The sequence below is a fragment of the Apus apus genome, chromosome 2, assembly GCF_020740795.1.
Source record: "Apus apus isolate bApuApu2 chromosome 2, bApuApu2.pri.cur, whole genome shotgun sequence".
In the NCBI taxonomy this organism is placed as follows: Eukaryota; Metazoa; Chordata; class Aves; order Apodiformes; family Apodidae; genus Apus; species Apus apus.
The window spans coordinates 97,770-110,395 of record NC_067283.1 but is presented as its reverse complement, the minus strand read 5'-3'; the positions used below and the strand labels follow the sequence as shown (position 1 = coordinate 110,395).

At 51.3% G+C, this 12,626-nt stretch overlaps 1 protein-coding gene across 1 annotated transcript; it reads left to right on the top strand.

Moving 5' to 3' along the window:
* Positions 1–248: 248 nt before the first annotated feature.
* CHPF2 (chondroitin polymerizing factor 2) lies at positions 249–4,971 on the top strand. The gene is made up of 4 exons (XM_051611006.1): positions 249–661; positions 2,062–2,626; positions 3,032–3,214; positions 3,486–4,971. The coding sequence occupies exons 1-4, from the start codon at positions 387–389 to the stop codon at positions 4,746–4,748; spliced, it is 2,286 nt and encodes a 761-aa protein (XP_051466966.1). The 5' UTR covers positions 249–386; the 3' UTR covers positions 4,749–4,971.
* The last annotated feature ends 7,655 nt before the right edge of the window (positions 4,972–12,626 follow it).

The window sequence follows — 12,626 nt, the reverse complement described above, 5'->3', positions numbered from 1 at the left end:
CGGGGGCGCGCGGCACCATAGAGGCGGTGGCGCCGGCAGCTAGAGCGGCCGCCGCGGCGCCGTCGCAGAAAGCGGAAGCGGAAGCGCGCGCGGGCGACGATGCGGCGGCTGAGGTGGCAGCGGCGGCGCGGCCCGGCGGGAGCCGCCGTCCCTCCCCGCCGCCCCGGCACGCAGCTCCGGGCCGCTCTCGGGCCGCCGGCGAGAGAGCCCCGCGGCCGCTGACCCGCGCGGCAGCTGCTGGGGCCCGGCGGGGGCTGCTGCGCTCCCTCGGCCGCCCCGCAGGGCCCGCCGCTGCCCGCCTCGCGCCGGCCATGCCCCGCGGCCCCGGGCGCCGGAGCGGCCCCGGGAGCCCGTCCCGGGCCTAGCGGAGCGGAGCGGCCGCCGCCATGCGCCTGGCTGCGCTGCTGGCCGCGCTGCGGCCCGCGCTGCCGCTGCTGCTGGGCCTGTCCCTCGGCTGCAGCCTGAGCCTGCTGCGCGCCTCCTGGAGCCAGGCCGGCGGCGAGGAGCAGTGCCCGGGGGCGGCCGGCCGGCCCGCGGCCCGCCCCGGCGGCGCGCAGCCGGAGGCAGCGGAGGGGGAGCCGGGCCCGGGCCATGAGGACTTCAGGCCTCGCATCGTGCCCTACTACAGAGACCCCAACAAGCCTTACAAGAAAGTGCTCAGGTAAAACCCGCGCTTGTTCCTCGGGCAGGGTGGCGGCAGGGTGGGGGGGGTTGGGTTCGGAATCTCTCCGCGAGTTGCGGGGCTCAGGGTGCACTTTGGTACTTGAGATGCGTCCTGCAGTGACACCCTGGTGCAACAAGGTAAGGGCTGGAGTTGTTACCCAAAGGGGTTCAGTGCAAGAGAGGTGTCTAAGAAACTAATTTTTTAAAAGGGCAAGAAAAATTCCTAAGAAAACTGAGACTACTGGTCATGTCTAATGGGAAACGTTAAGCTATTCTCTAAAGCTTTTTAAACCAGTCTTTTCATTAGGAAAATGTTGAGCAATTCATAATAACGTATTTAACTTGCAAGTGGTTATCTTTGTATTTTTGTTTGGTTTTTTTACTTGCACAGTTTCCTAGCTCAGATAAGTAATGTGAGACTGTAGTGTCCTTGCAGGAAGCAAGTGTTTACAAAGTGAGATTTTTTGCTAGAGGGTCTTCTCTTAAGGCTCCACCTTGACAGGCTCGAGAAGTGGGCTGGTGCAAACTGCATGAAGTTCAATGAGACCAAGTGCAGGGTCCTGCACCTGGGTCAGGACAATCCCAGGCACAGATACAGGCTGGGTGGAGAATGGATGGAGAGCAGCCCTGAGGAGAAGGGCCTGGGGGTGATGGTGGATGAGAAGCTCGACATGACCCAGCACCATGTGCTGGAGCCCAGAGACCACCCATGTCCTGGGCTGTGTCACCTGCAGCGTGACCAGCAGGGCCAGGGAGGGGATTGTCCTCTCTGCTCCCCTCTGCTGAGCCCCCCCTGCAGGGCTGGGAACAGCTCTGGGGTCCCCAGCATAAGGAGTACATGGAGGTCCAGGAGAGAGGCCAGAGGAGGCCACGGAGATGCTGGGAGGGCTGGAGCAGCTTTGCTCTGAAGACAGGCTGGGAGAGTTGGGGTGTTCAGGCTGGAGAAGAGAAGGCTTCAGGGAGACCTTAGAGCAGCTTCCAGTGCCTGAAGGGGCTCCAGGAAAGCTGGGGAGGGGCTTGGGACAAGGGCAGGGAGTGAGAGGACAAGAAGTAATGGATTGAAACTGGAAGTGGGGAGATTTAGGTGAGTCATTAAGAGAAAATTCTTTGCTGTGAGGGTGGTGAGACCCTGGCCCAGGTTGCCCAGGGAAGCTGTGGCTGCCCCATCCCTGGCAGTGTTGAAGGGCAGGTTGGATGGGGCTTGGAGCAGCCTGGGCTGGTGGGAGGTGTCCCTGCCCATGCAGGGGGGTTGGAACTGGATGATCTTTGAGGTTCCTTCCAAATCAAATCTTTCTATGATTCTGTAACTGTTCACCCCTGGCAGAGCCAGCAGATGAAGTCTTATCCCAAGGTACCGTATCCGTTGGTTTCTGCCACAGGTGTGTCCTTCCCTTTCAGAACTCGCTACATCCAGACAGAGCTGGGCTTCCACGAGCGGCTGTTCGTGGCCGTGCTGACCTCGCGGGCCACGCTGGGCACGCTGGCCGTGGCGGTGAACAGGACGGTGTCCCAGCACTTCCCGCGGCTGCTCTACTTCACGGGGCTGCGCGGCCCCAAGGTGCCCCACGGGATGGCGCTGGTGGCCCACGGCGACGAGCGGCCCATCTGGCTGATGTACCAGACCGTGCACTACATCCACCAGCACTTCGGCTCCGACTACGACTGGTTCTACATCATGCAGGACGACACGTACGCCCAGGCCGAGCAGGTGAAGGCCCTGGTGACGCACCTGAGCATCAACCAGGATGTCTACCTGGGCCGAGCCGAGGAGTTCATCGGCGGGGACGAGCAGGCGCGCTACTGCCACGGCGGCTTCGGGTACCTGCTGTCGCGGAGCCTCCTGCTGCGGCTGCGCCCGCACCTGGACAGCTGCCGCAACGAGATCCTCAGCGTGCGGCCCGACGAGTGGCTGGGGCGCTGCATCATCGACTTCCTGGGCATCTCCTGCGTCTCCCAGCTCCAGGTACCGCCTCCCTGCGCGGGGTTCTGTGCCAGCTGAGCCTGCGAGTCCCTGCTGCGCTGCACGGGGCTTCTCTGTAACCCCGCTGGGAGTCAGGGCAGAGCAGGGCTGTGTGTTGTGGCCCAGAATCAAAGCTGAGACATGAGGCAGAGAGCACACCCAGTATGTCGTTTTTGGCCTACTAGCAGATGCTGATCCACAGGTGTTTGGAGGTTGGATGAAGGGCACATTGGTGCCAGGAAACAAGCAGGCGTGTGTGGGGGTGGCTGGAGGGGGCAAGTCTTACGGTTTTGTCTCTGGGCACTGCAGTCAGCATAGAAGGAGGAACAAATGCATGTCTGGGGTGAGGGAAGGCTTCTCTGTAAACCCGAGTTCCATGCCAGTCTTTCTGGATCCTGTCTGCTTCAGGGCCAGCATTATCACACCTATGAGCTGTCCAAAAACACTGAGCCAGAGAAGGAGGAGCAGGAGGAGTTCCAGGCAGCTCTGGCTGTGCACCCTGTTCCCGACATGACCCTGATGTACCGGCTGCACAAGCACTTCAGCAGGATCCAGCTGGACAAAGCCTACCAGGAGATCCAGGACCTCCAGGTATGGGGTGAGGGATATCTGCAGAAACTCCTTGGCCAAATGTATTTCCTTGTCTTCAGCACACAAAGGAAGGTGATTCCCTCTGTCTGTGGGTGACCGTGAGCCAGACATGGGTGCTGAGCCTACATCTCGGAGCACTTCTGTCACCAAGTTACCCAAACTGCTGGGGTGGTGCTACCAAGATGCAGCTCTAAGCAGGCCTGGGTGGAAGAGGGACTGGAGCCTCTCTGGGAAGGTGGCAGGGATCAGAATGTGTTCTGTCTTTGCACAGATGCAGATCAGGAACCTGACAGCCCTGACCCCTGCAGGCGAGGCAGGCTTGACCTGGCCCGTGGGCATTAATGCCCCGTTTCTTCCAAAGTCACGTTTTGAGGTGATCAGCTGGGACTACTTCACTGAGCAGCACCTCTTCTCCTGTCCTGATGGCTCCCCCAAGTGTGAGCTCTCTGGAGCCAGCAAAGCAGATGTGAGTGAGATCATGGAGTGGGCTGTGGAGCAGCTCAACCAGCAGCACCAGCCCCTGCTGCGCTTCAGCAAGCGGCAGCTGCTCAACGGCTACCGGCGCTTCGACCCCACGCGGGGCATGGAGTACACGCTGGACCTGCTGCTGGAGGCTGTCACCCAGAAGGGACACAGCCACCTCCTGGCCAAACGAGTCAGCTTGGTGCGGCCCCTAAGCAAGGTGGAGATTATTCCCATGCCCTATGTGACAGAGGCCACGCGGGTGCAGCTGGTGCTTCCCTTGACAGTGCAGGATCTGGACTTCGTGGCAAACTTCCTGGATATGTTTGCTATGAACACACTGGACACGCATGATAACGCTTTGCTGACTCTGCTTTTCATCTACCATCCCTACGATGCCCAGCGAGTCAGTCAGGTGGATGTTTTTGCTGGAGTCAAAGCCATGGTAGGAGAGCTGGAGAAACGCTACGCAGAGGTTAAAATTCCCTGGATTAGTGTTAAAACTGAGGTGCCATCGCAGGTGAAGCTCATGGATATAGTCTCAAAGAAGCACCCGGTGGACACACTGTTCTTCTTGGCCAGTGTCTGGACAGAAATCAACATGGAGTTCCTGAACCGCTGCCGCATGAACACCATCAGCAACTGGCAGGTCTTCTTCCCGGTGCATTTCCAGGAGTTCAACCCTGCCCTGGTGTACCGTGGGGAGCAGACTGCCTCCTCCAGCACTGACTTCCTGAGGGATGGGCACTTCGACAGGCACTCCTTTGCTGAGGCCTGCTTCTACAACTCTGACTACATGGCAGCACGCACCAAGCTGGCAGCTGAGATCTTGGACCGAGATGAGGTGCTGGAGAGCATGGAGGTGTTCGATGTCTTCCTGCACTACTCAGGCCTGCACCTCTTCAGGGCTGTGGAGCCAGGGCTGGTGCAGAAATACGCCCTGAGGAGCTGCAACCCCCGGCTCAGTGAGGAGCTCTACCACCGCTGCGTGCTCAGCAACCTGGAGGGCCTGGCGTCCCGCTCACACCTGGCCATGGCCCTCTTTGAGCAGGAGCAGGCCAACAGCACTTGAGGGACTGGAAACAGCAAGAGCTTCTCAGCACCTTAACACTTGGCACTTTCCGTCCCCTTCCCAGCCTTGCCATGGGTGAAGGGCATGTGAGGTCAAGGGAGGAGGGAGACTTTCCCAGCCCTGCTCTGAGGCATGGGCATGGGCTATGGAGAGAGACTGTTCTTGTGGGGTGGGTTTTTTTTTTTTGTTTGTTTAAATAAATAAAAGTTTCTTTTGAGGCAAACTGATGTGGTTGCTTGTAAACTTTGGAGCACCTGGGATGAGGGTTGTAGAACAAGCACAGAGAGCGAGCATGAGCTGCGTGCTGGGACAGTCACCTTGGCTCTGCTCTCCACATGCTGCTGCAGCCTCCTGCATGTGTCCTTCATGCATTCGTTTCTCAGGGGCCATAAACACAGCTGGGTCAGTTTGCTGCTGGACAAAGCCATTCAATGCACTTTCACTTCCCTGCATTTGGCTCCTCCACAGCTGCAGAACATCCATTTAGTCATCTGGGAAGATGAAGGGACAGAAAATTCCCCTTGACATGCACCAAACTCCCTTCACCTGTGCCCAGCACTATGGTATGAAGCAAGGGTGCTGTGTGCCTAGAGAGCAACCAGGAACTGTCTGAAGGTCCCCAAGAACAACTGTGCAGTTCTGCAGATCCTTGAAAATAACAGATCTGCCACTTCCTGTTCCAGGTGGGCAGATGGCACAGCTGGCATGGGATTACCTGGTAAGTCCTGCACTTACTGTAGTGGTGAGCCCCTGCAACTGTTCTGAGGGACAGAACGTTCCTCAGGTGCATCACACCTGGTTGTGCTCCTGCCTCTAGGCAGTTTCATTACATACAATTCTGGAACCTGGTTTCCATCAGGTGTATCCACCTGCTCCCACATGCATCTCAGTGGAAGCAGGCAACTTCCCAAGTGGTGTCCATGTTTCTGTCTGTAATCTATTAAATGGATTTAAAACTGTTTCTTAATGACCAGGTATGACTTCAGTGTCTGTGAGAACAGGTCTTTGGCCAAGTGTCACTCATATTTAATGATTTGAGGGGGAAAAAGTCTTGGTAAAAGTTTCCAGATAACAAAGGTTAACCAGGTGGGAGAAAATGAGGACAATTATTTAATTTTCTCTGTTTTACAGAATGATTCAGATATAAGATGTACTTGGGTGTAAAACAGGTGACTGCAAAATCGTTCATCTATGAATTTTTATCAGAGGTCATGGTTTAGGTTCCTGTATCATAGAGAAGGGACCTCTGGAGCTGACCATCTAGTTCAACCCCACCCCTGCAGAAAGGGTCAGCAGGAACAGATTGCTCAGGACTGTGTCCAGTTGCATTTTAAGTATCTCCAGGGATGGAGACTCCACAATCTCCCAAGAATCTGTTGCAGTGTGTAATAACATTTACAGGTAAAGGTTCTTTCTCATGTTTAAATGGAATTTCTTGCATTCCAGTTTGTGCCTGTTGCCTCTTGTCATGTCTCTGGAGCAGCACCTCTTGCTGTCTTCCTTATCCTGTCCCATCAATGGTCCATGGGCTGGAGCCAGGCTGAGCCTGTTCCTCAGGCTGAACATGCCCAGCTCTCACAGCAGTGGTACAACAGACACTCCAGTTGCTCAACCACCTCCACAGCCCGTGGCTGGACTGACTCCAGTGTGCCCCCATCTGCTGTGTATTGGGGAGCCCAGAACTGGACCAGCACCCCAGATGTGCCCCACCAGCACTGGGGAGATGATCACTGCCCTTGAGCTGCTGGCAGTGCTCCTTGTGCAGCCCAGGATGCTGCTGGCTTCCAAGGGAACACTGCTGGCTCATGTTTAACTTGCTATCCCTCAGGACACCACCTGTCTTTTTACTGCAAAGCTTTCAGCTTTCCAGTCCTTCCCAGCCAGTGTCCCAGAAATCGAAGACCAAAGCCCTGATGTGAACTTGGGAATTTCAGTGTGCTGAGCCAGGGAGTGTCACTAACCCCATTCCTGGCTGTCTGAGCACTGTAGGAAAGTGATTGGATTTGCTGTACTGAGGAAGAGTGGGGGTGGAGGTCTGCTGTCAGCATCAAACGAGCTGCTTAAAGATTAGAAAAGCTTCAAAGGAAGTATTCAAAGCCTGGAACGTTGCTTCAAATTGGATAGAAATCTCAAATGTGTTCATTTAAAAACTAAGAGATGTCTTGGTTACATTTACATGCGAAGAAGTCAGATCTCTGCTGAATGCATGTTTGTAGCTAAGCAAACCTTCAAAGAGTGAGAGAAACTAGCTGGGAAACTTCTTGAGTGGTTTGCATGAGGAGGTGCTGATCCCTTGTGATCCCAGTAGGAAAGGTACTCAGACTGTGTAAGGTACCATTTAAAATAGGGTGTATTAGAGTAACACTATGAGGAGATAATAGTATAGAAAATCTAACATCCTTCAGCTGCAGGAGCCCCGAGTCTGTCTCCTGTGAAGCAGGGAAGTAAACCAGGGGTCCTGCACCCAAGTTGAAAGAATAAACATTTGTAAGGGACCAGCTCTCAGGACCTACTGGGGAAGCGGTGTCTAAGCCATGTGAGCCCTCCAACAACCTCGTGTGCAGCCCGAAAGGACGTTCTGGGAGGACGGGCACAGGAGGATGGCCTGCACGTGGCCCGGGCCTGCACAGAGAGCAGTGAGGAGCAGAGGGGTGGAGGTCCACGCCAGCTGCTCAGGGCTGGGATGTCTCAACCACGACTACTCATTGGTGCAAAACAATTTGTGCAAAACAAGTGAAACAGGCCTGTGAAGGGAGGAGCTGTGCTGGTGGGCTTGGGGAGCCCCACTGACACCAACTCTCCTCGCTGCCTGGCCCAGCACTGGGGATTCTCTCCAGCTCTTCTTTTCCCTCTCGCTTTTCCCTCCTAAAATCATTCAGAAACACGAGGCCTAACCATGATCTTTCTCAGGCTGTGCAGCTTGAACATACCTGTATTGTGTTTTTTGTGATTTAAATAATCAGCCTTTATGATTGCACGGCCTGAGCCAATAGTTGAGACGTCAGTATTCCTTCTATAGTTTTAATTAAACCTAATATTCAAATACAGACCTTGAGGGTTGTTTCAGCTTGATCCCGTCAAGGGGTCTCAGATGATCGAGCGTTTCCTCAAACCACCACATTTTAATCACTCTCCCTGGACAGGCCAGGCCTGAGACTAAGGCTGGATCCAGCTGCTCGAGGCTGCTCTCTGAGAAGGAGTTTAGAAAGCCAGGGGGTCTGCTCTGAACCTCCCTGGGTTGCCCTACCTGGGTTGTGACAGCACTGAAAAGACGCCACAATTTAATGTCAGGAAACCTGTCTCTGTGGTAATGGAACTGAAAGCTGCAGGGACAGAGCAGCTGAGGGTATCTGATGCAAAACAAAATAAGGCTTTAAAATTACACAGGGCAAGCAAGCTGCAATTATTAGTGAGTCCTTGTTAGAGAAGAAAGTGGATCATGGGAAACATGATAGTGAGGTTTAATGGAGTGTCATTTAAACAAAAGAGAGATGTAAACCAAAAAATGGGAAGGGATTCTTGTTTGGGACCTCACTGCCCGTGTTAGTGCACGTAAGACAGTGCTGCAGCACTGCACAGGCCCTGAAACTCTTCAGAGCGTTTGATATCTCGGGAGAAAACTGAGGGAAGCTAGAAGCTGATTTATTTAGTGTTTTTTTTAAATCCAGCTCTGTGGGAAAGCAAGGGCAGGAAACACAGCAAGGAAACTGCTGAGTCCATAAGCTGAAGATTTGGGTTGTCTGAACAAAACTGCCTTCCCAGGTGTGATTCAGCTGATTGAAAGGAGCAACCTGTGTCTTACAGGCAGAGAGATTAACCTGCACAGTTATGCTTGTCTGGAATATCCTGGGAATAGTAAGCTAAAAAAAACAAGGCAAGTGCTACAAAGATGAAAGAAAAAAAAATCAAATTAAATGTTGAGTGAATTGATCCATTGTTGCACTAAACAAGGAGAGTGTTAATCGATCTTTACAGATGCCTAAAATTAGACTGTAAGCAACTGAAACCAGACATGTTCACTGATACGAAATTTGGTGTCATTTGCATTACTCTGTAACTAATACTAGTCAAGATGGTTGTACAGCAAGTAAGACTTGGAAGTTACGTGTTGACTTGAAGATGATCAGACAGCTATTACAGGCCTGAAAATCCATTTGATTTAATGTGATGCTTTAATTATTAAACAGAAAGTTATACAGCAGCAAATGCATCATGTGAGTTAAGATCTGGTTGACAAATCTAGTAAGAGCCAATTATTAGATTTGGGTATTTCTAGTAAGGTCCTAGGGGGACAGTTCTCCAGCCAGTGTTGTTTGACGCTTAATGGATGATTTGGAAGCAATCTACTGATATCTACTGATAAAATCTGATTATGAAATCTGCAGATGATGTGAAAAATGAGTACTGCAAAAAGCAGCCATAAAGACAGGATAACAATAGAGAAGAGTGGGTAGCAGAGTAAGGCTGTTCAAACAGATTTTGTCTTACAGCAATAAGGTGCAAACTTACAGGCTTGGGGAAAATGAAGGTGTTACTCCTCAAAAAAAGGACTGTTTTTTTAAAAAATATTTTTTAAAAAAAGCTGTTTCTGGAAAGAAACTGGCTGTATTAATGCACAAGCAGCTTAATTTGACTAGGACTCACTACTTTAGACACTGAAATACAGAGAGCTCTCCTAGCCCTGTAAAGTTTACCACTGCAGACATGCTGTAACAGGTCTGCACAGGCAGGGAGTCTGGGGGGCAGAGATGCTGGTGATGTGAGACAGCACCAAGGCCCCTGAGGGCACAGCTCTTTGTTTCAAGGCTTGAAGGGAACAGAGTGGAGGAAAAAAAAAAATGTACAAGAGGTTCACAAAAATAATTTTAAGATTGGAATAAATATGAGAGATGCAGAACTTGTAATGGGGTAATGGAATTTAACTGGCCTTAATGGATTGAAACTAAAAGAGGGCAGATGCAGGCTAGATTTAAGGAAGAAAATTTTTACGCTGAGGGTGGTAAGACACTGGCCCAGGTTTCCCAGAGAGGTGGGAGATGCCTCATCCCTGGAAACATTCACAGTCAGGTTGGATGGGACTCTGAGCAACCTGGTCTGGTTGAAGATGTCCCTGCCCACTGCAGGGGGTTGGACTGGATGGCCTTCAAAGGCCCCTTCCCACCCAAACCATTTGATGATTCTATGATTTTATGAACTCTAATTATTTAGAAACTTGTGAGGTGATCTGATTAGAGTGCATTAAGTACATTTCCTGAGCACATTGTGTCCAGTTCTGGTTCCTGCTCTACAAAAAGGATGTGACAGGCTGGAGAGGGTCCAGAGAGGGGCCACAAGGGTGATCAGAGGACTGGAGGACCTGCCATGTGAGGGGAGGCTGAGAGAACTGGGTTTGTTCAGCCTGGAGAAGAGGAGGCTTTGGGGAGACCTTATGTTCCAGGGTGGTACCAAGAAGATGGAGACTCCCTGTTTACAAGGAGTCAGATGGAAAAGACAAGGGGTCATGGGCACAAGTTGCTCCTGGGGAGATTCCGATTGGACACAAGAGGTAAATTTTTCACCATGAGGCCAGTCAGACACTGGAATAGTCTCCCCAGGGAAGTGGTGGATTCCCCCACATGGGACAGTTTTAAGGCTCAGCTTGACAGACTGCTGAGCCACCTCATATAAACTAAAGTAGTACCTAGAGAGGTTGGACCAGATGATCCTTGAGGTCCCTTCCAACCCAGCATTCTATAACAAAAATACTGGATACTAAAGAGGTTTTTAATTGTCTAGGGGTAAGGCACAACAACAGCAACACCAGAACTAGCAGCTTTAAACTGCAAACAGATAATTCCACCTGAAAATAGGCATATGCTTTTAATGATGCAGGGGATTAGCCAGTGAAATGATGGAGTGGCACCTCTGGCAGTAAGTTACGATTCACTTGCTTAGCGTAAGAGAGATCATTGGAAGCCCATGTGGAATTACTTGTCATATGTAAGTGGGCAGAATTAATGGTCCTTTGTGGCCTTAAATGTCATGACTGTGGATATATATTGGATGGAAGTTGCAAAAGAGAAACCCATCAGAAGCTATTAAACACAAAGCCAACACCTCTGTCACAGCAGGTCTCTGAATCACAAATCACTATGAGCAAGGAGAGCAGGCAGGGAGCTGTCACTGTTTGTCTACCCCATTCTTATCAGCTTTTCTAGGCATTCAGTGTTGGCCACTGTCAGGAACAGGGTAAATGAGTCAGGTGAGCTTATGATTTGACTCTGCACCACCATTTTTCTGTCATTATCTGCAAAAAAAAAAAAAAAGGACTAGGTCTTCTTCAAGGACACACTTTAGCCAGAAATAATAAACTGTGTGAGGATCATGACAGAGAATTCATGGACTACAATGGGGTCATGGGTTGACTGGGAAGATAAATTACCATGATTGTCATCTCAGGCCTTGTAAAACCTAGGAAATTCACACTCTGGACACACCCACCCTTGTTAGGTGTCTGTTGTCCCTCCATCTGTGTGCCTGTCATGCTCCAGGTACAGGTACTTTTGTGTGTGCTTCACTTTCTTTGTGCTCTGTGTCCTTGGATATTTTTCTTCCTTGCCTTCAGTCATGATATGGGTAAATTGCCCTGTTGAATATGCTAGACAGGCTTACTTTTCCTGTTGGAATGTCTTTGCTGATCCCACAGAAAAATGTACAGTATATGTTACAAACAAAGGACACTTTTGTCCCGGCTGCATTTTTAACTTCAGGAAACAGGTGAGAAGAGACTCACCATCTTCTCACCTATGAAGGAGCTGCTACTCTATCCCTAGATAAAAGGTATACTTTAAAAAACAAACCAACACACCAAACCCAGATGTTGTGAACTCAGATATTGTATCTGATCATGGTGTCCATCAGTCTTCTCCAAGACTGGAACATGAATGATGTTGACTCTTCCAGGTGAGGGGTGTGTGCAGCCTGTCTCACCTGGGTGACCTGCACGGGGGTCTCCCCTGGGCAGTGCTGAGCAGTTGGGCTCTGCCTGAGCAGTCCCTGGGAGGCTCAGTCCAGCTGATAGGATGCTGAATTTTCCCACTCCAAGTGGTTTGCAGCCAGTCACCTGCTGAGCTGTTCCATGGAGAAGTCTTGGAGTTGCTGTTGGTCAGATCAGATGACCAGATACAGAGGACAAGACAATCTCATCAACAGGTACACATTTCCCCAGCAAAACCAAGGCACTTTGCTCAGCAGACTCCTCCATTCTTAACTCCAACATGAAGACTTCTTTTTCTGGCCTTAAGCAGTACCTTGTCACACATCCACCCTGAAACCCCTCACAGCACTGCAGAACGTGTGCAGGCTCCTGCCAGGAGTCCCAGCCTGACCCACCACACGAGGTGCTTTCTTGCAAGTGTCAGGGCTTGACGCTCGCGAGTCATGGACCTGAACAGAGAGAGCCACTGTCTCACATTCCTATTTCAGATTATCTTTCCTGGATCTACCCAGCACTTACATTATCTTCTCAACATGCACTCTAAATGATTTCTTCCAGGTGGCGGTTTCCAGATTACAGGCAACACAAAAACTCATTTTGCATTTACAAGTGTTTTTCTGGTGCAAATAGCTGTAGCAAAAAACCTGAAAATCTGACACATGGAAAATGCAGACTGAAAAAGCTGAGGCTCATAAATATGTAGCCCCCTCCCCATTTAAAAATACAGGGTGAGACATAAACCCACCTCATGATCTTAAAAGTATTTCAGCTTTTAGTCTTGCATTATTTTTCATAGAATCATAGAATCACAGAATGGCTAAGGTTGGAAAGGGCCTTAAAGATCATCAGGTTCCAACCCCCCTGCCATGGGCAGGGACACCTCCCACCAGCCCAGGCTGCTC